Here is a 26,444-nt window from a genome sequence, read left to right on the forward strand (position 1 = left end):
GGTGCACAAAATTCGTGCACGGGGCGGGGGGTGTCCCTCAGCCCAGCCTGCACACTCTCCAATCTGGGACCCCTCGAGGGATATCTGACTGCCTGTTTAGGCCCAGTGGGATTGGGCCTAAACAGGCAGTCGGACATCTCTCTCACAATCCAGGACTGCTGGCTCCCAACTGCTCCCCTGCCTGCCTTCCAGATTGCCCCTAACTGCTTCTGCCTGCCAGCCTGATAACCCCCTAACCACTCCCCTGCCAGCCTGATTGATGCCTAACTGCCCCCCTGCCGGCCTGTTTGCCCCTAACTGCCCTCCCCTGCAGGCCTGGTCACCCCTAACTGCCTTCCCCTGCAGGCCTGGTCACCCCTAACTGCCCTCCACTGCACGCCTGGTCCCCCCCAACTGCTCTCCCCTGCAGGCCTGGGTCCCCCCCCCAACTGCCCTTCCCTGCAGGCACGGTCACCCCCAACTTCCCTCCTCTGCCAGCCTGGTCACCCCTAACTGCCCTCCCCTGCAGGCTTGATTGCCCCCAACTGCCCTCCCTTGCAGGCCTGGTCCTTCCCAACTGCCCTCCCTTGCTGGCCATCTTGTGGTGGCCATCTTGGGTCCACATGGGGGCAGGATCTTTGACCACATGGGGGCACCCATCTTGTGTGTTGGAGTGATGGTCAATCTGCATATTACTCTTTTATTAGATAGGATAGAGGCCTGGTGCATGGGTGGGGGCCAGCTGGTTTGCCCTGAAGGGTGTCCTGGATCAGGGTGGGGGTTCCCTTGGAGCATGCGGCGGCCTGGGTGAGGGGCGGTTTGCAGGCTGGACATGCCCCCCGGCGGCCCAAGCGGAGGCCCTGGGATTTATCTGGGATTTATTTATCTTCTACAATTGAAACTTTGTAGCCTGGAGTGGAGCCAAGCCTTCTGCTCACTCCTTGGCAGCAGCCATTTCTGTTGGGATTTATTTATCTTCTATAATTGAAACTTTGTAGCCTGTAGTGGAGGCCTGGGCGGGCCAAGGCTGCAGAAGCTTGGCTTCCTCCATCGCTGGGGGCAACCCTAGCCTCCTGCTCTCTCCAGCTCCATGGCTGCTGCCATTTCTGTTGGAATTTATTTATCTTCTATCATTGAAACTCTGTAGCATTGAGTGGAGGCCTAGGCCGGCAAGGGCAGGTGGAAAGCTTGGCTTCCTCCATTGCCGGGGAAACCCAAACCTCCCTCCTGCTCTCCATGGCCACAGCCATCTTGGTTGGGTTTATTTGCATATTTGCTCCTGATTGGCTTGTGGGCGTGATTTGTGGGTGTAGCAGAGGTTCGGTCAATTTGTATATTACTCTTTTATTAGATAGGATATAATCCTATCTAATAAAGAGCTAATATGCTAATTAGTCCGGACAGCGGAACGACCAGTGGGCGGGGCCACAGGGCCACGAGGCAGCTAGGCTGCGAGGGCTGAGGCAGTAGGGGTTGTGAGGGCTGAGCCCCTTGCATGAATTTCATGCATTGGGCCTCTAGAATAATAATAATATCAAGTGATAATTAACATATAATATAAAAGTTATATTTAAAGGGGCTTAAATTTAAATATCTTTAAAACTATATAATTTCCATTAATATAGCACCCCCTTAGCAATATAAATAAGGTGAACCAAACATTTTCCTGGAGACAGGAGAAATGTTATTGCCCAGGATGATCAATTTTATAACCATTGTAAGTTTCTTCTTGACTGCATTTCTAGTTACACTTTCGATAGGCAGAATTATCAAATACCATAGGGCTTCCCAAAAATCAGATGGAGGAAAATAAAGCTATGATTTTAATCAGTGAACCGCTTACTGTATATAATTCCTTTCAGAATTATTCTGATGGCAATAGGTAAACGAAAACTTAGAAACACCCTTCTACCAAATAGCATTAGAGTTACCTCCTGGCACACTTTACCTGACCTCATTAAAGAATAAACAATAGACTTTAAATGCATTAGAAAACTGATTGAATTTGTGGTTCTTTAATTTTCTCCTTAAATTTTACAGATGAGAAAAATTAGATGCAGAGAAGTTAGCAAAAAATGCCTTGATCAGAGAACTAATATATTGGTAACTACAGGTGAAAACAGGTTTCCATAGTGCTGTAAACAATTGTGGCATATATCACAATTTAACAGAAGTTCTAAGTAAACATTTCTGGATAATACACAAATGCAAGAGACCATTGTCCTTTCCTGGGAAAGGATGAGTTCTCCCTAAAGAGTCAGTCAATAAGCAAAAGATCTATTACATTATACCAAATTGATGCTTCAAAAGGGATGTAAATTATTAACTACTAGAGGCCCAGTGAACAAAATTCATGCACTGTTAAGGTCCCCAGCAGCTGCCAGCTGCTGGCCAGGGCCTCCCTCCCTTCCCCCAGCTGGCCCTGATCCCCGGTCAAACTCCCAGACAAACTCCTGGTCCAGGGGACAATTTGCATACTACGCTTTTATTATATAGGATAGTAATCTTAGAATCTCAGGATGAGGAAGAGTAGAGGAGGCTCTTCTCTCTCTGGATTCTCTTCCAGAGAAAATCAGAAGCACCTGGGTACTTCCATTTGCCTACTGCACAGACAGACATAAGAACACGTGGTTATCCAAGTCAAAGTTTAAGAACTAAGTAGAATTTATATTGACATCAGACTTATTAAACTATGAAGGCTCTTTACAGATTGGCCTTTTCTGTACAACTAATTGAGTTTTAAATGATGTCTCAGTAACTTTTTTCCCCAGATACTAAATGACAATATCGTCGTTGTTTTTAGTTCTTTTTTAAAAAAATATATATTATTGATTTCAGAGAGGAAGGGAGAGGGATAGAGAAACATCAATGATGAGAGAGAATCATTGATCGGCTGCCTCCTGCATGCCCCTACTGGGGATCGAGTCTGCAACCTGGGCACTTGCCCTCGACTGGAATAAAATCTGAGACCCTTCAGTCCGCAGGCCGATGCTCTATCCACTGAGCCAAACCAGGTAGGGTGACAATATCATTTTTTTTTACTTCAATATTCTTTACATTAAATCTTGTCAGTTCACCCACATAAAAGAGTTAAGATTTGATTGTTTAACAATCAAATCCAGTTATTATTTGATAGTAAAAGAGCCTAAATAACAGTGCATAATTACGTAGGACAGGCTTTATCAGCCACAAATGAGTTATTAATTTGGCCAATCAAATATGAGTTCAGTATGAGTTCAAATGTTGGCTATTTCACTTACTCATTGCATAACCTTGGACAAATTACTTAACCTCTCTGAAATTGAGAGCTATAAGGCCTGACATTGATCATGGTCAAGATTAAATAAATTATGTAAAGCACCTAGCCCAGCATCCCATACAGAGCAGCACAAAATTAATGTTAGTTTACTTTCCCACTACTCTTTTAGGCCAGAAACTTAGCAGACAGACTCAACCACCTTGTTCTTGAACAAGACTTCATTAAAATAATTCTAGGCATCCTATTGTTTTGAAAGGGGGATAAGAGGTTATCTAGATGGATTTGGACAAAACTCCACAAATGCAGTTCTTAACCCCAAACTGAACAAGTCATTTCAGATGAAAGTCCTAATGCTCTAATGCCTGGTCTTTCACCCAGCCACCTGAGAATTACCTGACAGCTCAGCTTCTGCTCCTGGTTTTTAACTTTAGGCCACAGTTCTACTAAAGACCTCTGTGGAACGCCCTAGTAAGATTTTTCGTAGATCTTTTACGGAAGTATTAGGACAGTTCAATCTGACCAAAAAATGTTGGTTACCCATTAAGTAAAGCACTGTGCTGATTCTGGGATGCAAGAGTATAAACTGTGGTTTTATCCCTTTTCTAAAGGAGTTCACAATCAGGCAAATACACAACTAACTACATCAGTGGCATTTGTTGTGAATTTTTTAATTTATAAGAACTGTACTAAATGTAAAAGGTGATTTTGGTGAATTGGTTGATGTAGAATATTGTAACTGTTTATGTTTGTGAATATATTTTATGGCGGCATCATTAGTTTGCACTCTGGCTTTTAAAACACTTTAGGATATGGTTTCATGGAACAAAAAGAATAATGAAGAAGAAAAGTTTTCTTTGGGGTAGTGTCCAACAAAACAGAGTTAAACTGGGCTGACCTGCAGATGAAAGGAGTATATTTTGCAGAGAAAGTCATTAAAAACACCTTATTGCACGTTGTGAAGTCCAATAGCAGAGGGAATTGTGACTCATTGAAACTCTAACAAATGAGGAATCCGTATAAGTGGGTCTCACAGGCAGTTTATAATCAATCATAGTCAATGAATCTGTAAGTAAGTGGCACGCCAGCCAAAGAACAGAGAATGAATGGAGTCTTTTAGGCTAATTTGGATATAACACAAAGTTTAAATAAGTGTTATGAAGCTTAGAGAAAAACAACTAGTATAAACCATAATTTATCCTTCTGAAATAGGTAGGAAATTGCGCCAAATAAAAGTCATAACTGCAGAGCTTTGTTTAGCAATATTATGATGCTAAAATAAACTCTGAGTCAGTCCTGATTTTATGCCAGATAATAACAATGAAAGTCCAAATTTGTCCACATTTTACTAATGGTATTTAAACAACATGGCAGGAAAATGAATTTAAAAATAATCCAATTAAACTGCATTTATTGTGTTCATCTCAAATATATTTAGTTATACTGTGAAGAATTCATTCACCACTTAATGAACAAGTGTTAAAAATCCTACCGTGTACTGTGTGCAAGGCACTGTGCTGGGTGATGCCAAAATAACACGAAATCAACTCAACTACATTTTACAATAGAGAACAGAGAGTATGGATAACAAAGAAAATGGTATCTAAAAATTTCTTTGGAATCTATAAATTCCTTCTTAAAAGAATAACATTGATTAGAAAGATACTAATCCATGTGTTCTACAGAGTGCAAATACTTTCATATATATTGTTACTATACAGCTTCAGAATCCCTGCCTGTTGTAGAGGTTCAGGAAGGGTATCCTGATCCACAATAATTAAAGGAAGATCAGACATGAGCTCTCAGCTCACAACATAAATCTTCTCCATTAAAATAGGCTATGCCTCTCACAAACACTATTTTATTTTTATGATGCCGATCTTCAAATAAGGAAGTAGCATTAGAATGTGGGAGTATCTAAAACATGTGGGTTGTTACAATTTAATGTGATATTTAAACAAGCACATATAATACAAAAGCAATTCTAAGCAAAAAGGAATTCTTTTAAGAAGGTAAATTTTCCTCTTCAGAATTACATGAGATGGTGATTCAAGCGATGTCAATTATCCTTTTATGTGAAAACATAGATTAGTTCTTAAAAGTTTTACCTTTTTTAAAAAAAAATTTTTTTGTTCCTAACTAAGCATGAAGTCAAGAAATAGAAAGATGCTAATAAAATGATGGCATCTTTGTTTTATGTTTCTAAAGCAACACACTTCTGCTTTTGAGTTACAATGAGAATGCCAATGGTATTCTGACCTGCCAATCACATTCTCTGTAACATGAGCTGTAAGCACTTGGCTTTGAAAACAGACTTTCCAACTGACAGCATGTCTATGAGAGGTTCTCCATATAACTATCAGATGCTATTTTTTGTTTGTTTTTGTTTAGCTTTGAGTTTAAAATACAGTATTTAAAAAAAGGTTGTCATTTATAAAGCAATTAATTTTTTAAAAGAAATGATTCATTGTTTCTGTCCTCCTTTGTAATGGAAATTACATCAAGTTATAATATCTAGTATTTTACTTTGGAAGCTGTTCCAGAATACAGCAGAGAAAGAGCTCCTCTGCAGGCTTGATTTGCAGTTGAAAAATCATGAAAAGAATCTTTAGAATTTTTAAAGAGAAAATCACATTAAATAGCCTTTGAAATTTGTGTCGTTTACTAAAAAAAGTGGCCTGGCCCATCTGATGTGGCTCAGTGGTTGAGCACCAACCCAGGAACCAAGAGGTCACTGGTTGATTCTCCATCAGGGCATATGCCTGGGTTGCAGGCTCTATCCCCAGAAGGGGGCATGCAGGAGGCAGGTGATCAATGTTTCTCTCATTGATATTTCTCTTTATCCCTCTCCCTTTCTCTCTAAAATTTAATAAAAATATTTTTTAAAAAGAAATTAGTCTGAGTTTTGTCAAGTAAACTAAATCTATTTATTATTTTTTTAAATCTCTAAAAATTATTAATTTTTTTTTAAATGCAATCTTTCTTACCGAACTTCATTATTTTATACTTCCAAATCAAGTATGCTACAAATATCTCTATGAAACATAATAACCATTAAAAGTGAATAAAGAAAAGATAAATGCACAGAGAAATGTAAGGAAGTTCTATTTCAGTAAACATTGTTTATTAAAGACTGAATTTTATATTAACAAAATTAATTTGAGTATAGAATGGCAAATTAAAAAGTATATCAAATATTGTTATGCACTTTATTTAATTTTCAATAATCTCACATTCTGTTGGAAATAAATTAACTTTCTAATAATGCAAATGTTGAACTGTGGAAAATGGTGCATGCTGTATTCATTATTTAATAAGATAAAAAATGCATACTAATTGCCATAGTAAAGATTGAACAATTTAGAAGTAAAGAAAATGTTTAATTTTTATTCACAGTGTTTTGCAAACTTATTTGTTAATAAAACTCAAGAATATTTTAACATTTGTCCTCTGGAATACAGTTTTAATGGAGTAAACATAATTTCTTAGAAGATACTTGTCTAGCCCAATTTATCTTCCTGTTGGTATTCAATTTTAACCATAATTTTTCCAAATAAAAACTACTGGAAATGCATTGAAAGCATCTTCTTCCGAACCCATCACTGGTCTTTTGAGTTACCAATAGATCATTCCTGATTCGCCATCAACACTGTCACCTCTACTGGTCCCAGCAGTTTTAAAAATATTGTCGTTACCAAAGTGATATAATGAAGAAAGAGTTCAGACTGGATGTGTATAATCTTAGTTAATGCATTTTATAGTCAGCACAGTGTTTGCCATCATAATGACTAAGAGTAGCAAGGTATATATCAAAGGCTCATATCTCAAGTCCAGCTCACAGAATAAGTTCTTAAAAAGTTCCCATTCATACTGTTACACTATTCTCAATTCCCTCATAAGGCCATAACACCCACCTCAATGATGAACAATGATGTACCATATCAAAATACGTGGAAAGAATAAACTATATTATTTAAATTCTGGAGTTGTTTCTGTTGATTATAATCACCCATTGGAGGCATTCAGTTACTACATCTGCTTAATGCTAGTTTGGGCACTTTTATATTTGAAATGTGTCGTGAATGGGGTAAAAACACTTTCAAAATACCATACACACATCTACCATCAGTAAATCAATATGAAGCATACACATAAGTCAAATTTACTAATTATTTTAATTATCACATTCCTTTGATTTGCAAGACACTGAATAAACCAGGTGCTATAAGAGACCACCACCTTCAAGCAGCCAACAACCAAGGGATACATACCCTCAAAGTAGATTAATATACATGCCTAATTGACTCATCATATACAAGGAAAATGAATAAGGACCAAACCAACAGATTGGTAATTTCAATAAACAAAGTAGATCAGTTGAAAAAAATATCAGCCGGAGCACACAAAACTAAAAAAATTGAAATTATGGAAAAGACCATAAGGAATGTATGGAACATAGTGGAAAACTCTAACATATGGAAAAGTCTAATATTAGTGTAATTGAATTCCCAGAAAGGGAGAAGAGAAAGAACAGGATAGAATCAATATTTGAAAAACTACTAGCCAATAATTTTCTAAAACTGACTAAAGATTTCAAGCCACCAATTCAGAAAGCTCTATAAATCTCAAGCAGGAAACACACACACACACACACACACACACACACACACACACACACACATTATGATACATCAGACAAAAGCTATTAAACACCAAAGTGATAGTATAAAATTAGCAAGAATAAAAAGACATTAATTTCATAGGAGCATCAATATGACTAAGAGACAATTCCTTAATAGGAACAAAAAAGCCAGAAGACAATGGAGTAACAGCTTCAAAGTGCTGAAAGAACAACTGTTAACTTAGAAAATTCCTTTCAAAACTGCAGGCTTTCACAAAACTAAAACCAAGAGAATTTACTGAAAGCTAACTGTGCACCAAGAGGAATGTTAAAGAAAGTTCTATAGGATAAAAGAAAATAACCCCCAATGACAACACAAAATGCAAAAGGGAATAAAGAACAAGGTAAAGGTAAAGCTGTGAATAAACATAAATACTGACTTTTCAAAACTACAATAATAATGCTTTATGAGGTCTATAATATATGGAAGATTTAAATACATGCTACAACAATGCAAACAGGTGATGGTTAAGTGGCATTAAAGTGTCCTAAAGTCCTAACATTATCTAGTAAGTATGAAAGCTACATTTACATTAGACTATAGCAGGTCACATATTAATGTTGCCATCTCTAGGGTAGCCATTAAAACAAAAATATAAGAATAAATAATTAACAAGTTAACGGTGGAAAGTTGGAATAATAAAATAAAAAACAAATAGTATCTCGTAGAGCTAAATCTAAATATATAAGTAATTACAAGAACTACAAATTATTTTAATCCTCACTCCAGTTAAAAGACAAAGATTATCAGACATTATAAAGAATAACTATAAGTTGCTAACAAAGGGACAGTGTTGAAAACTACAGAAAACTAGGGAACCTATGCCCTGTTTAAATGCATTCAAATTTATTATCTGAAGCATGATATCACCAAAGGAAAAACAAAGTATGCGAACTGGATCATACCAAGGATTAACAGTTTACAACCTCTGATTTAGTCCAAGTTATTCATTTAGATTAATACATAATATGGTTGTTAATATGGCTAGCCATTGTGCTTAAAAAACAATATGCCCAGCAATACCCTAAATTCTTTTCTGTTCTGTAATCCCCCAAACTATAACTCTTCCCCTTTCCCCACAAAATCCTGAGTGTATATGTTTGAAGCTTCTATTTCCCAGCTTTCCAGATGTTTTACAAGGCTTGAATTTGACACTTAGGGTCTTTCTTTTGCCCACCCTACTTGTCTGTTCTCTTCCATTGCATCATTCATAATCTGCTTAGCAAGACGGCTGATATGTATCCTTCACACATCCCTAGACCCTCAGAGTTTCAGCAAGTATCATGTCAATGTTGGTGGGCTGGCACATTCTACAACCTCATCACTGGTAACCTTCTCTATCCCTTTGATCTTAACTACTGCTTATAGGTGATGCTGACGAAATGCCTCAAGGAACCAGATGTGCTATATGTGGTATAGATCCCTATCACAATTACAGAGAGATGAGAATCCTACATGTTACCTTACAGACATTCAGCTGATTTAGAGATTGCTGCTGAATTTCTCCATCTCTTGTTTCAACTAGGTCACGGTTTGCAGTTTTACAGGGCCAGTAAAAATGTTTAGTTTCATTTTCTGAGGACAAATTGTTAAATGATGCAGGCTTCCTTAAGTCTGCTTTACTACAATTAATAAAAAACAACAACAGTGCAACATCTTTTGTATTGCTGAGGTATAAAATACTCATATCCACTTATAGATCTCATGAACTTACATTAAAAGTTTCATAGACACTTGGTAGTACAATTTGATTTCTTTTCCACAATCATGTGTGTCTAATAGAGACATAATGTGAGTCACATATAGATTTTTAAATTTCCTATTAGTTATATTTCAAAAGTAAAAAATACACACAAATGAAGTTAACACTAGTAATATATTTAATTTTACTAAATATATCCAAAATATTTCAATGTATAATTAATATAGAAATGTATTAGATATATAACATTCTTTTTACACTAAATTTTTGAAATCCAATGTGTTGTTTATAATTACAGAACATTTCAATTTAGACTAGCCACATTTCCACTGTTCAATAGCCTCATATAGCTAGTGGCTACCTTACTGAACAATGCAGCTCTAGACAAACCTCCAGTCCAATGTACTGACAAGAGTTGACTCAGCTTCAGTTTGAACACTCTTTTTTCTTCTCATCTTGTCATTTATTATAAGTTTCCATTTTCTGTTAACAAGTGTTATTCTATCTTTTTGGGTTCAACACTATTCTCCAAGATTAATGGTTTTGAATATTTTTTGGAACAGTCTCTTTTGAAAACGTACATTTCCATTGTTATGGGATGAATTGTATTCCCCCCAAAATATATTTTGGAGTCCAAATCACCAGTACATCAGAATGTGACTTTTTTACAGAGGTAATCAAGTAACGAGGTCATTTGTATGGGCCCTAATCCTTATAAAAAGAGGAAATGTGGATACCAATAAGATGTCCAGTGATAAGCCTAGGAGAGAGGCCTGGAATAGATCCTTCCCTCATGGCCCTCAAAAGGAATCAATCTTGATGACACCCTGACTTCAGACTTCTAGCTCATGAGACAATATACTTCTGTTGTTTAAGCCACCAAGTTTGTGGTACTTTGTTATAGAAGTCTTAGCAAACTAATACAAGCATACATAATTCGAAGGGCTCAATGATGCCCTCATTAAACATTCTTCATGAACCAGAGGTTAAGAACTCACTTTGAGATAGACCAAATTAAGCAGCATTTATGTAGTGTTTCTTTCAACTATAAATATTAATTATATCAACAAACATTTGTCCTAAGTCCATTCTCAGACCAGTACTCTGACCATAACAATGGTAAAATATCATTTTAAACTATTCCCAGAATTCCTGCAAGTCACTCTATGCTTTGAAATTTAACATTATTCTCGTGGGTTCATACTATTCTTTGAGAATATATCCTTGATTATATCCTTTGCCTATTTAGTGCATCTTCTCTTAAAACAAGGACATATAGAGACTGTACTGGGAAAGTATTTGCTTTTTTAAACACTTCCCCCTTTCTCACCTCATTTATATACAAGTTGAAATAATCTAAAAGAAGATTTCTCACATGGGTTGCATGAAATAATAACATCCATTGGAAAAGTCCCTAAGGTCATATAATTTTGAGAAATGTTTTACAGTACATTGCACCCTTCATCACTGTGCACAATAGCATATTAAAGACTCTGACAAGTTATGCACAAAAGAAAAAAATTGTTTAAGTTAAATATGTGACAACATAATTTTTCTTATATATGTATTACCCAGTGCAATACCATATAGATGACTATTTATGTCAAGTCACCATATCTGTAAAATCCTAGTCATTGATCCTTGAAGCAAGATGGTACAAATGTAGCCACATAGCAGGCTAACCTCAGGTTAGAACATCCATTGGTCCAACCCACTTACCAACTGTAGCCAAGATCATTACTTCCACCAATAACACTGCTGGATGTGGATATCACTTCCACTGATAATTGAGTGAGCTCTCTTTGGTCTAGGCATAACAGTTGCCAGTCTTAATGGTCTCCCATGTCTTGACAAAACTTCCATACTGACCAAGCTGAGGGAATGAGGGACTGGGGGATAACAATGGGGTAGCCCTAGGCAAGTACTACACAGACCCATTTTTTTAAACCTGAATTTCAGCAATTTTTCAAGCATAAACACTTCATATTGCTGTTTGCCTTTTGCCAATTTCCAGAACACTAAATGTTTGTTTCTCTTTTTTATCTAGTTACTTTTTAAATGAAAGGATTTGCCAACCTCCTCATTCATCCATAGATAGAGACAAATATTATTAATAGAATTATTTTTGTCTGTCTAATTATAAATAAAAATGCAGAAATAATGGGTTAGGAGGTTCTATCAGTTATATTTTATCAATGGGGTTATAAAGAAATTCACAGATTTGCTAACAACCATTGGTACATTTGAGAGTTCTCAGGTAAATAACACTAAGTCAAAATCTGAAGAAATTAATATACAAAGTCAGACAAAGAAAGACAAATACTATATGCTATCATTGATATGTGGAATTTTAAAAAGCCAAATTTGTAAAAACAGAGAGTAGAATGTTGACTAACCGAGGCTGGGGAGGTGGGAAATTGGGGAAATGTTTAACCATACAAACTTGCAACTAGTAGATAAATAAATCCTGGAAATTAATGCACAGTATAGTGATTATAGTCAACAATACTGTATTATAAACTTCAAAGTTGCTAAGGAATTATATTGTCATTATTCTCAACACATTTGTACACCTTAAACTTACACAATGTTACATGTCATTTATATCTCAATTTGAAAAAATATAGAAGGAAGACCTCAATAGAAATACATACATTCTGGAATTTTCTCCCCAAGCTATGTATTTGTTTAATCTGATGATGCTGAATATCTTTCTGGAGACTTTATGTACAAATAAGACCTCTCTTCTCTTTGGGAGAAAAAATGTTCTCATTATTTGGTTGCATTCATGGTAATTTACTCAGTGTTATGAAATCTCTAAGGGTTTTTACAGTATCTCAAAAGAGATGTGAAATGTGGTTAATTTATTGTTACAGAAGGTAAATACTTCCTTTTTTTTCTCTTGAGTGACCAACAGTAACCCACTTAACATTTCTGGCCGCCTCTGTTCCTTCATCTGAAAAATAATGAACTTGAACTACATAGAAGATCTAGAACTATAGGAGATCTAGATTTCTCAAGTTTAAAATGTCATTCCTCAGCAATACTACTACTAATGTGTAAAAGCCCACAATTGCTAGGAAATACATTCAAATTGCTTTTTTAGTTTTGTGGTAGGTTTTATTAAATCAAGCTTTTTATTCAGAATTTATAAATGAAAGTGCCTATGATACAAGCTGGATAAGATCAAGGGCAGAATCTGTGACTGTAAAGCTGAACTTCTGAGTAATCTCTTTGGCAGTACATGTTGTTATCCCCTCTGTGAGCAGACATTCACTGTTCGAAGCAACAAGCTCTTTGATACTTAGAAATTTTGGATTCTGCTCTATTTTTAAAAGCTACTATATCAGCATTCATCAACTGTGTGACATAGCCATTCATTTATTTTCAAAAAGGCTATTCTATAATCACACTTCCTTTCAGGAAGCCCACCAACTAAGCAGAAGCCTAAATTACTAATAACAGTTATACAGAGGCCTTCCTGTTGGTTAAGTAGCAGGACTAATTAAACTAATGTGCTAAATCTCAAACTAATAATTATGCAGAAAAGTGGTAAGAAAGCTTATTTTATTTGTTCTTAGTGGTTGTGCACCTTTCATATGAAGCTAAGAAGGGTAAAAAATTCTAGAATAAATATTTTTCTTACTTGTATTTTTAGGAAGGCTGATTTCATTGGTCTCTACTTATAAGAAATATTGCCAATGTCTACTAATAGAAATAATTACAATTCAAAAAATATTATTTAAAAAATTAAAAATAATAAAATAATAACTCTTATGATGGCTAATTAGGAGTCAAGTAAATTTTCAAAATGCTTCATAAGAAAGATTCAATTTCTATGAAATAAACCCAATTTTTCCACTAAATATTCACATGCATTTTGAATTACATTACACCTAAAATGTTTTCTAAAAATGGCTAAAATTCTTAGAATATCCATATGCATTGAAAAGCTGTATTTACATACAATTCTACTATTATTAGAATACAAATTATGATGAAAAATATTTAAAAATGCATAACAATAAATTATTTTTTGATTATATCAGATATTGTTGGGGCAAATGACAAGCAACTTAAATGTAATACTGGTAGTCTGGCACTTAGCTGCTATATTAATTGTGTTTATATCTCTATATATTTTGGTGAGGTTTATTACTCAGGGGACCTAATTCAACTTGTAGCTTCTCCACAACCGTGGACATCAGGTGTTACCTTGATTTTATCCAAAGAAACAGAAGGTTTCTTGCAGTGAAGGTTGTTTCATAATATCTATAACTAGAGGCCCGGTACATGAAATTCATACACAGTGGTGGGGGGTATCCCTCAGCCCAGACTGCACCCTCTCCAATCTGGGACATCCCTCTCACAATCCAGGACTGGTGGCTCCCAATTGCTTGCCTGCTTGCCTTCCTGATTGCCCCTAACTGCTTCTTCCTGCCAGCCTGATAACCCCCTAACCACTCCCCTGCCAGCCTGATTGATGCCTAACTGCTCCCCTGCCATCCTGTTTGCCCCTAACTGCCCTCCCCTCCAGGCCTGGTCACCCTAACTGCCCTTCCCTGCAGGCCTTGTCGCCCCCAACTTCCCTCCTCTGCCGGCTTGGTCACCCCTAACTGCCCTCCCCTGCAGGCTTGATCACCCCCACCTGCCCTCCCTTGCAGGCCTGGTCCCTCCCAACTGCCCTCCCCTGCTGGCCATCTTGTGGTGGCCATCTTGTATCCACATGGGGGCAGGATCTTTGACCACATGGGAGCAGCCATCTTGTGTGTTGGAGTGATTGTCAATCTGCATATTACTCTTTTATTAGATAGGATAACCTAACAGGTTTCCATTAAATAAACACACACACATGTACACACACAAAAACAACAACCCATAAAAAATACTTTGGATGCAGGAGGAACCCAGATTAACTAGGAAATCTTTAAAGCAATAGGTGTTAATACCAACTAGATGGGGAGTACAAGTGACCCATCTTCCTTTGTAATGGAGGGGTTGAACTATAAATAGAAATCCCAGTAACTACCTTCTCTGTCACAATCTTAACCGGGGAAAAATGTAAAATATCTATGATCCCTAGAGCCTTAGCATGAGATCACAGCTAAAGAAATAAAGTTTGTAATACCATTGCTACCTATCTAAAAATTCCAGAAGTTCAGACAGAGAAAGTAAACCTTGCTACAGAAAAATGTAAAATGTCGTTGTGGGGTGGTGCAGACTGTGATATTTAGATTTCAGAATATTTTAGAGATCTTTTAGTTAATAAACTGTTAACGAATAAAGGTTTTTTCATACCGTATGTTGTGGTTCATATGAACATGATGTAGATTACTAGACTGGACTGCATATCATTAGTTATTTTCTCAATAATCCTAATGATAGGAAAAAAAATTGAACTTTAGAGATAAAGTAATAAAAAAGATTGCCTATTCATAAAAATTAAAGTATCGCTACCCTAATTCTGGATACAGGCATAAAATTAATAGACTATTTTCTTGAATGAATACTGTGGAATCACTGAATGATCTCGGTCTCATTGAAAACCTCTCTTTGTCATGCAGTAATAAGTTAATAATGTGAACAACTAATGAAAAAGTTGGTGATTTTAATAATTAATGATGAAAATGCATATAAAAATTACTACCCAGTTACACATTTAACAATGTAAAGAAATGGCTTTCTGAAAGATAGAGTAAATGTGTTGTATTAAATCCCATCAAGTTTCTTTCCTCTTGTTTTTATTGTAGGAAAAGCACACATGTACCTGCAATCTATATATTTAAAACCCTAATACGCAAGTAGACCAAACGGTGGAACAACCGAATAACCGAACAACCAAACAACCGGTCAGTTTGATGTGTGCTGACCACCAGGGGGTGCGCGTGGAACATGGCGGGCATCAGCAGCAGGTGGCAGAGCACAGAACATGGCGGGTGTCAGCTGTGGCAGGATGGTGGAGCATGTGAGTGGGGGTGCCAGACCAAGGCAGGGTGCTAGTTGCTGTCATCAGGGCGAGCCTCTGGTGGCTACTGAATATTCTTTGCTCCCGTGCCGTGGTCCTGCCTGGCGTTCGCACCTGCTGCCTGCACTGGCCCTGATCACTCAACACCATCAACAGCTGCTGGCCCTGATTATCCCTGAGGGCTTCTCCACCTCCCCCTGCTCCTGAGGGGCGATTGGGGTAGCAGCCGCCACTCCCATGCACTGAAGGCGCCGCCTGCTTGCCCCCACTGCTGGTGCAGTCCCCAATTGCTCCGTGTCCTCAGCGGGTGCAAGCGGGGCTGGCGCCGTCAGCGCGTGGGAGCTGTGGTGGCAGGAGCGGGGCTGCCGGCAGATAGAGGACCGGGGGACCGCAGTGGGAGAGGCCAGGCTGAGGCACAGAGGATGGGCTGAGACCCGCCCCTGTGCCCACCACAGCCTCGCAGTCCACAGTTCCTTTCTAGGTGCACAAATTTGTATATTGGGCGCCTAGTATCTAAAATAAATTTGCATATTTACTGGTATTCTAAGAATAAGTATTATATAGTAAAGATGGAGAAAGGAATTGCTATAGCTCTCCCCAAAGCACAATATAATAATATGTAAAATACCAAAAGATAAAGCTGTCATTAAAAAAAATCATGTGGCCTAAGAATGTACGTTGTCTCTGTACAAAGTAAATCATGGAATATGGTAAATTATGAGGAGGCTCACTTTGCTCATACAATGTTTTCCCTCAGATCTATGGAATCTAGTTCTTAATTCAGTATCAAGTATTTTAGAACTGAGGTTCAATTTTTTTTTAGCAAAATTTAATTTCCTGAACATTTCTTACTGAAGCAGAAGGAAAAGAATAAAGTTCTATTAAAATGCTCTTAGTTCTTGACATAAAAAACTTATCAAAAGCAATTAAATAAAAAAAATTAGAATGAGAGACCTATACATCAAATATATAGTGAACTCGATGTGAGTTAAAGAAAATATGCCATGTAAAATAAAAAATAAGCAATGAACATTTTTGAAGAGAAGAGAAATTTTGCCAAATTTAAAAGAGTACAATTGTAACTTAAAAAGATTTGCTTAAAAGAGACTGAACATATAAAGAACCCATTCTCATATACCCAATTTTAACCATATATTTTCTCTTCAACAATAATTTTCATTTACTTCAAAGGTTGGTGAGATTCTCTGAATAAGGAACAAAATCAAAAGCCATTCTATTTCTTAAAAACTGTGAATGTTTAAATTGGAAAGAGTACAGCTTTTCTCTGTGAGCTTTTGATTACATTTTATTACTAAAGAATGATTTCATTTTAAATTGGTCACTAATGTAAAACAAGCATAGCCTCCAAATGAAAAGAAATTTAACTCTGATGTACAAAAGCAAGATTGTGTGATACAATTCAAATCTAATTAGAATCAGATTAATCAATCAACTAATTTAATCAACAACAGTAAGTTTCCATGACTGCAATTAGATATGTTCCTGTGTCTTTGTCCATTTAGTCTACCTTCTTTCCTGTCATTATGCCCACGTTCCTAGCTAAATGAATCCTGCACTTGTCCATTTGATCCCATCTTCTCTTATCTACTTTGAGACGTATTCCAGCAATCCTTACCTCTGTATATTACCTGGATATTCCCTCCACCTTTCCTTATTTACTCCCATCAGTATGCAAACATGATATTATTTCTCTCATCTAAGAAAAAAAAAATCAACTCTCTTGATTCGACCCGCCCCCCTTTAGCTACTGCCCTGGATATCATGACCAAGGCCTTTTCTGTGCCCTGGCCAAAATCACAATCCTCATCCTGATTTAATTTTCTCTTTAGCACTTAACATATTTTATATTAAATGCATCCATTTTGTTATTGTCTGAGTAGAATTTAAACTCCACAAATGCAGAAATTTTTGTATTTTCTTCTCTACCGCATAGCAAAATTTCTAGTACATAACAGACAATCAAAAATATATTTGCTAAATAAATGAATCCAACATTAATTGTGAGAATATTGGCTTATGCCACCATAATCATGTAAATATTAAATGAGTTCAGGGGCTTCTGCTTCTAGAAAAATCCATAAAACTCTAGTAAAATAATCCATGGATTAAAAAACCTGCTTGCTGGGTGCTTGATTTGAGGGACTGAGAAAGGCTTAGGTATGTGTATGGTTGCCAGAGGGAGGGGAGGGGGGGAGAAAGAGGTCCTAATATGAGGTGACAGGAGAAGATTTGACTTTGGGTGGTGGGCACATGGTCCTATATACAGATTTTGTAAATTAGTAATCCACACATGAAACCTATATGTTCATGTTGTCTAATGTCACCCCAATAAAATTTAATTTAAAAATAAAAAATTTAAAAAATGTACTTATAATAAGACTTTTTTTTTTAAAAAGTGCCATTTCTCCTTCTCTTCTCACTGACCCCATGTCACCCCATTACAATTCCTTTTCTGAATAGTGAGAGAAGGTCTCAACCTCAGGGTAATCTAAAGCATTCTAGATTTATACCACTGCTGCCTTATCCCACCCTAGCTAGATTTTATCTCAAATGTTAAAGGCAGCCATCTTTGAGCTGGAGATATTTAGCATGAAGTTATATCTTGCTTATTGCTTATGCATCATTGTTTAACAAGAATAGTATATCTTGGTTTGTATGTATGTGTTCATGCTTGCTTGTTTTGTTGTTGCTAATGAATTGCTGCATTTTACAATAAATATTCATGGTTAACATTAGTATTTAAGGTTTTAGACTAAAAAGTCTAAAGAATTTTTTGTAGAGAATTTTTTGCATAGCATTTATCATTATGGATTATTACCATTAGAGTGATAAGCCCAGGTGAAATATTCAAAAGAGGAAATAAGTGTACTTATTTTACCTGGAGTTAATGCTGAGGGATCAGGCAGGTTTTTATCTTCCTCATCAGTACTTTCATCATAGTTTGTATCTCTTTTAGCAGATATTTCAGAACCTGTTGTAGTTTCCCTAGAGAAAAAGTTAGAATTACATATTATTGGCTCACCTCTGACTAGATATCAAATTCACTAATAAGTAATTATAGAAAATATACCTGGAAAAACATTATAATTAAACAAACATATATTGAAACATATGTAATTAAGATGAAATCACTTATGTTAACTATATCTATTTATATAAAAGGCTAAGTGACCGACCGACGGTCTGTCCAACCGACTGACCGGCTGGTACATATGACGCACACTGGCAATTTAAAAATCAATGCTGACTCGTGCATGTGCAATACATACAGAGCTCTCGCTGGTGCCAATCACATGCGTGTGTTTCGATCTGTCATTGTCGATTATGAATTTGGTTGTTTTTGTTGACATCAAAGTTAAAGTTGTAAATACTTCATCACAAGGGAAATTAGTCAAGTACTGTGAAAGTGTTTTTACTCATAATGTAGTATACAGGGAGATGTTAGAATAAGTTTAATAAATTAATCAGTCACTGTTTTTATCAATGTTGTTTTTATATCATGTCTTTGTTGTTGTTCTATCATGTTGTTATTGTTTATTAATCAATTTATATATTATTTTCATATACATTTTACTAATTTTCTTTAATCTCTGACACTTCTATTATAGAGAAAGGGAGAATAGCAATATTAAAATATTTCTTCTAATTAATTTCCTTTCAATGTGCATGAATCCATGCACCAGGCCACTAGGGTTAATATAAATCACTGTATGTTAACTATCTTTTAGTTAACCTACATATAGTTGAGTGCTCACTATACTTAATTCTTGAATCAGTTTCTTATCACTTATTATTCATTTATCAAAATACTATTCTTCTGGGGTCACAGAGTTCAGTATTTTAATCTCAAAACAGTTCTTCCTTTCATTTGATCTCCTGAAAATTCTGAGTCAGATGCTTTTATTCATATTATGGAGATACTCAAGCAAGGCAGAGAGAGTTTAAAGGACTTGCCCAAGGTCATGTAGTGATAGATGTCAATGTCAGACTAGCACTTGAACTAGGACCATCTGACATCAAACGTTATATCTTTATACTAAAGGCCCGGTGCACGAATTCGTGCACCAGTGGGGTCCCTCAGCCTGGCCTGCAGGATAGGGCTCTCCAACATCCCCTGAGGGGTCCCAGATTGCGAGAGGATGCAGGCCAGGCTGAGAGACCCCACCGGTACACGATTGGGACCGGGAAGGAATGCAGGCCAGCCGGGGAGGGACTGTGGGAGGGCTCCAGGGCATGCCCGGCCCATCTCGCTCAGTGCCGATAGGCCAGACCCCAGCAGCAAGCTAACCTACCAGTCAGAGCATCTGCCCCCTGGTAGTCAGTGCACGTCATAGCGACTTGTCGACTGTTCAACTGTCTGCCCCCTGGTGTATCATTAGCATATTACGCTTTGATTAAAGAGATGACCAGACACTTAGCATATTAGGTTTTTATTATATAGGATTATGCCACTAGTAAACTTATGTTTTCTCTCAGATGCAAGGCAATAGACCTAAACCTATATCTGCAAATGCCTAAAATAATTATAAATATCCAAACCATACCAGCCATCAGTCACCTATGATTTTTTCCTTAAAAATCCAGTACATACCCTTTCAGAACCACTTGATTCTAAAATTAGCTATTACTTAGTCATCAAGATTACAAATGTGTTACCACTCTGTAGTTGTTCAAAACATTAAATTTTTAAATTATTTCTTAGTGATGTCTAAGAATTAAACCAATAATATTTAGATAAACTTCATGCCAGTTTCATGATTTAAGTGTGTGACTGTTGGGCAGACATAGAGAGATCATGTTGAGATCTCCACCCCATTGTATCTAACAGCGAGAGCATCCAATCCCACCCACACTACCAAATAATCTCATATTATTAAAAAGAAGGCACCTAACTTTCACTGAATTTGGGAAGAAATTCCACTCAAATTTATACATCTGCCATCTCAAACCAGAATGGTCAAATTACCTTTCATGCTCGATGTTCTTTTCTAGTTCTTGAACATCACTTAATAATTTATGTAAGCTTCTGATCTTTGCTTTCTTCTCATTCAGCACCAGAATAAATCGTTTATAAAGATCAGTCTCCAAATTTTCCTTAGCATTCACACATTTTTCAAACCTAAAATGTAAACAAATAAATAAATAAACCATGTTGCTTTTCTTAACATCTACACTAATAAGAGAAAGATGCAAATTGACCACACCTTTGCGATGCCCACCAGCCAATCGGGAGGGAGTATGCAAATTAACCCAACAAAGATGGCAGATTAATTTGCATACACAGGCACCGAGTGGCCGGGGCAGGACGTTTGTGTCGTCGCCATGGCGACAATGCAGGCATTCCATACTGCTCCAGCCACTCCGCACCACCCCAGTCGCACCAGGCCTCTGGGCAGCATGGGAAGGCAGAAAGGTGGCTCTGGGCCGGAGCAAAGGCGGAAAGGCGGCTCCGGCTGGAGAGAAGGCAGCCGGCAGCCAGGGGAAGGAAGGCCCATTCTTGCACGAATCTTTGTGCATCGGGCCTCTAGTTAATATTATAAAATTTAATAGTGAAGATTATTTCAAGAAAACTTTTCAAGGAAAATGCAATTAAAAATGAATTTTAGCCCTAACTGGTTTGGCTCAGTGGATAGAGCGTCGGCCTGTGGACTCAAGGGTCCCAGGTTCGATTCTGGTCAAGGGCATGTACCTTGGTTGCGGGCACATCCCCAAGTGGGGGGTGTGCAGGAGGCAGCTGATGGATGTTTCTCTCTCATCGATGTTTCTAACTCTCTATCCCTCTCCCTTCCTCTCTGTAAAAAAATCAATAAAATATATTTAAAATAAATAAAATATATATACATTTAAAAAAAATGAATTTTACATGCTTCCATTGATTTAAAGTTTTATAGAAATAGCTAAATAAATCAGAACTTATGGTTTATTATTGTTAATAATTTATGTACTAAGATAAGAATCAAAACTAGAAACTGATACCAAAAACTTTTAAAACATCTAAATGCCTAAATGCAATAAGTCAGTCACATCTCCAGTTTATTTCCAAATGAATATTTTTATGGGAGAAAATCAAACAAGAGTAACTAAAGCCTATGTTTCCTATACTTTGTTAATATTACTCTAATAGCAATAGTGATCTTGTTTTGTGATTAAGTGATTTACCTAATCTGTTTTCCCTAAATAGATTATGAGCTGTTCTAGGCCAGTTGTAGCTTATAACCCAGCAACACACACACTCGCACACACGCATGCACGCACGCACGCACATGCACACAAAATGAATGAAAGTATACAACTTGAAAATTCCAAGCAGTGATTAATGAAACAGCAAATGTGAAACACTATATAACTTCAATTTTAGATATGTAAGACAAAACATAAAATTCTCTATTATTTCTAATTATTTCTACAATATTCAAATGAACTAATAATAGAGTGTACTAATTTTGATCTCTCAGATACACTACATAATATAAAGAAAGCAAACTAGCAGAGTTTGCATGTACTTGATATGTGCATATACACACACCATGAATAAACATCTATGTAAAGACTCAAATATAAATTATTTCATATAAAATATGCTTTTAAATTTAGTCTAGTTCTGCCTTAGTTTTCTCTTTACCATATTGTTTATTTGTGCTTCTGTTGTTCCATGCAAGTATCCTAGTATTTTCACTATTTGTATTTTTACATTTCTATACTATTTTTTATATATTGATAATATACAAAATATTTTTCAGTGAAATGATTAGAAACAAAACTATCAAAAAAATTGATACCTTTGATATATATGCCCTTATGCTTTCAACAACATATCCATCTAGAGCTACAAAGAATTAGGACCTCTCATGTTATGAACAGAAACATATGGCAATATATTTTCTGGGAACAATTACAGCACTCTTATAGCATAGTCATAAAGGCAAAGTGCCTGTGTGTTTTATTGGCTGCTTTATCCTTAGTACCTAGCACAGTTCTGCATTCAACAGATACTGAGTAGTTATTTATGAGATAAATGAATAGTCAGTGCAATACATGGACACCTTACAAGGAAATGGAGAACCAGTGATTCTGAATTTTATATTTTTCACTCCTTTATCAGCTATTCATCAATGTAGCAGTATTACTTTTCATTTTCTTCAGCTTCTAAAAAATTGTGTTAAATATTACTATCACAGTACTCCTTTCCTCAAGCAAAGCTCTATGAGAAACAAGCAAAAAGCGTGTATGGCGGGGAGAGGGGGGTAAAGTTGAAGAGCTGCCAATATTGATGGCCTATTTTAAGCATTTGTATTTCAGATGTAAAGTGTTAGGTAAACATTATTTCTCATTTTCTTGTACTATTTTATAATGTAACACAATAACAAAAATTTTAAAAAGATAAATAGAACATACATACCATTAAAATATCTGAGTATATAATAATGAAATACTTTAAATCTACACAAAATAAAAACTAATTATAAAAATATTGTATAATTTATTACATAAAATTTTAGGAATGGTAACCAATTAGTAATTTATCTGATTTAAATACATATTTAATTTCCATATAAAACACTTCAATAATCCCTGATTGATAGAGTATGTGCACTTATCAACATGAATTAAAAGTGAAAAAAATATATAAAAATGAAATATATAATTTGACTAAAATATTGTTACTCTAAATAATTAGTATCATGGCCACATTGTCAAAGGCAAAAATATTGCAGTAATAGGAGAGCAAACTCAATAGAATGAGTGGTATCCTGTGAGTTAAACTTGCTTGGTTTTAGCTCAAGCTCAGTTGGTTGGAGCTTGTCCCATGCACCAAAAGGTTGCGGTATGGATTCAGGTCAGTGCATTTTCACAGGTTGCGGGTTCCATCTCAGTTGGGGTGCATACTAGAAGCAGTGATTAATGTTTCTCTCTTATCTCTCTCTCTCTCTCTCTCTCTCTTCCTCTCCCTCATCCTTCCCTTCCTCCCTCCCTTCTTCTCTCAAGTAAGGATAAAAAATAAATAAACTTGCTTAGTTTTAGCAAAACTTAGGATTTTGTTGCAACCAAATTTCTGACCATCAAACTGGATAACACTTCCTAAATAAAGCTGGGAAGTGGGGCTTAGCAGGAACAGAGTATTACTGTGAAAAATTTCAGGAAATATATTTACTCTTAATTTATCAACTAATTCAGAGAATGCTATCCTTTTATTCACTATTCAGTACTAAAAGGTAATAACCATCCCCCATTCCCCATATTTCATGCCAATCCTCTCTTAGGGCATTAAGTTACCATGCCTTCCATTATACTTGTCTCATGCCAACCCTCCAGCTCAAGAATTAAACAGGTATTATTAGTAAGTGGTACCATTCAGTAGAAGAGAGACATGGTTTTCACTGCTAAGTAGAGATACTAAAGGAGAACTCATGTACAACTAGATTAGACCACAATTAATCCAAGGCAAAGCTCAAACCTGATGAACCATAAATAACTTCAAACAAGAAAGGACTAAATGATGTTTCACCTTTTCAAGGGTGACTAGGACAACAAAACAATTATTAAGTTTAATTAGTAACTTAGGACTGAGGCATATAAAAAATGAAAAGAATAAAAACTAAATATGAAAAATACTGGATATCCAAAATAAAATATTTCTGATGAGAAAACAAAGAATCTAAGAATAAGAATTTTGAAAACAACAAAAATAAGAACAGACATAAGGCAATTTCATATAGTAATAACATCCAAAATAAAACAACAGGTTGAATAATAAACCCAAATAAAACAAAATACATAAATGTCAACATGTCGTACTTAGAAACAGTACAGTAATCCTTATATTTATAATCAGCTCTGGCAAAATTTATATCCAGGTCAGGGTTGTATAGCATAGGAAAATATAAATAGAGTTCAGAGGACAAAGGATGCTGGAAAAGAAAGCAGTGGTAAAAAGATTTAATAAGCCTTAAGAACAGAAGAAGATGGTAAACATCTGTTCCTCATCCTTTCTGAGGACAGAACAAGAGGAAATGGCCTTCAACTACACCAGGCAGGACTTAGATTAGCAATAGATGGAAAGGGGAAATTTCTGACTGTGACTGTTCTTCAACATTGTAATGGGCTACCAAAGGGAGTTGAAGCTATCTCCTGAGGTCTTTAAAAATCAGATTGAATTCATCTCCATATAATGTGATTCTAGCTTGAAGGCAGATTGATAGAATAGAAGAGCTTTCAAGGTCTCTTTTATTCTAATGATTCAATATGTGTCAACTGATTTCGATCTGCTGAAAATTACCTCAAATTATACGTTTAATAACTAAAATCAGAATAAAGCTAGAGAGTTTCTACCTTGATATAGGAATGCAAACAAGGGACCTACTCAGTAACATGGAACATGAGTTATTTAAAATAAATAGAAAAAAAGTAAAATAAATATTGCCAATAAGCTAAGGGTTTACATACAATATTTCTAATGTTTTCTCTATCTAAACTATACAAAATTAAATTAAACCAGTAACATCACTTGTTCAAAATGGAACTAACACAAAAATTATTAAAAAGTAAATAAAAACAACAGCAGCAAATAAAGTCTATACATTAAAACTCATTCTTTTTAATTGTACTGTAACCCTTCATTCTTTACTCAAAGTTCCTTTACTCTCCACTGTCATCCCAAATGGAAATAGCTTTCGAGTTGGCACTGATTATTATAATACTAGAGGCCCGGTGCACAAAATTCGTGCACGGGGGTGTGTGACCCTCAGCCCAGCCTGCACCCTCTCCAATCTGGGACCCCTTGAGGGATGTCCCACTGCCCGTTTAGGCCCGATCCCTAAACGGGCAGTCAGACATCCCTCTAACAATCCAGGACTGCTGGCTCCCAACTGCTCGCCTGCCTGCATTCCTGATTGCCCCTAACCGCTTCTGCCTGCCAGCCTGATCACTCCCTAACCACTCCCCTGCCAGCCTGACTGATGCCTACCTGGTCCCCTGCCAGCCTGTTTGCCCCTAACTGCCCTCCCCTGCAGGCCTTATCACCCCTAACTGCCCTCCCCTGCAGGCCAGGTCACTCCTAACTGCCCTCCCCTGCAGGGCTGGTCCCACCTAACTGCCCTCCCCTGCAGGCCTGGTCCCCCCAACTGCTCTCCCCTGCAGGCCTGGGTCCCCCCCAACTGCCCTTCCCTGCAGGCCTGGTCGCCCTCAACTTCCCTCCTCTGCCGGCCTGGTCACCCCTATCTGCCCTCCCCTGCAGGCTTGATTGCCCCCAACTGCCCTCCCTTGCTGACCATCTTGTGGCGGCCATCTTGTGTCCACATGGGGGCAGCCATCTTGTGTGTTCGAGTGACGGTCAATTTGCACATTACTCTTTTATTAGATAGGATAGAGGCCTGGTGCACGGGTGGGGGCCGGCTGGTTTGCCCTGAAGGGTGTCGCGGATCAGGGTGGGGGTTCCCTTCAAGGGGCGGCCTGGCGAGGGGTCTGTGGTGCCACGCTCCCCGGTGACCCAAGCAGAGGCTCTCCTATCTGGGATTTATTTATCTTCTATAATTGAAACTTTGTAGCCTTGTGCAGAGCCAAGCCTCCTGCTTGCTCCGTGGCCACAGCCATTTTTGTTGAAATTTATTTATCTTCTATAATTGAAACTTTGTAGCCTTGAGTGGAGGCCAAGGCAGGCAAGGGCTGCGGGAGCTTGGCCTCCTCCATCGCCAGCGGCAACTCAAGCCTCCTGCTCTCTCCAGCTCCGTGGCTGTCGACATTTTTGTTGGGATTTATTTATCTTCTATAATTGAAACTTTGTAGCCTTGAGTGGAGGCCTGGGCCTACCAGGGTGTGCAGAAAGCTTGGCTTCCTCCATTG

The 26,444-nt window shown here is 37.0% G+C and overlaps 1 protein-coding gene across 1 annotated transcript in view; it reads right to left on the minus strand.

Moving 5' to 3' along the window:
- Positions 1–26,444, minus strand: part of XRCC4 (X-ray repair cross complementing 4) — a 201,554-nt gene that overhangs the window by 83,054 nt on the left and 92,056 nt on the right. Inside the window, exons 5-6 of the mRNA XM_079795368.1 lie at positions 20,572–20,724; positions 18,484–18,590 (exon numbers count right to left, since the gene is read on the minus strand). Coding sequence (XP_079651494.1) covers positions 18,484–18,590; positions 20,572–20,724 — 260 coding nt within the window. The remainder of the gene's footprint in view (positions 1–18,483; positions 18,591–20,571; positions 20,725–26,444) is intronic.

Source organism: Cnephaeus nilssonii (genome assembly GCF_951640355.1).
Source record: "Cnephaeus nilssonii genome assembly, chromosome: 2".
Lineage (NCBI taxonomy): Eukaryota > Metazoa > Chordata > Mammalia > Chiroptera > Vespertilionidae > Cnephaeus > Cnephaeus nilssonii.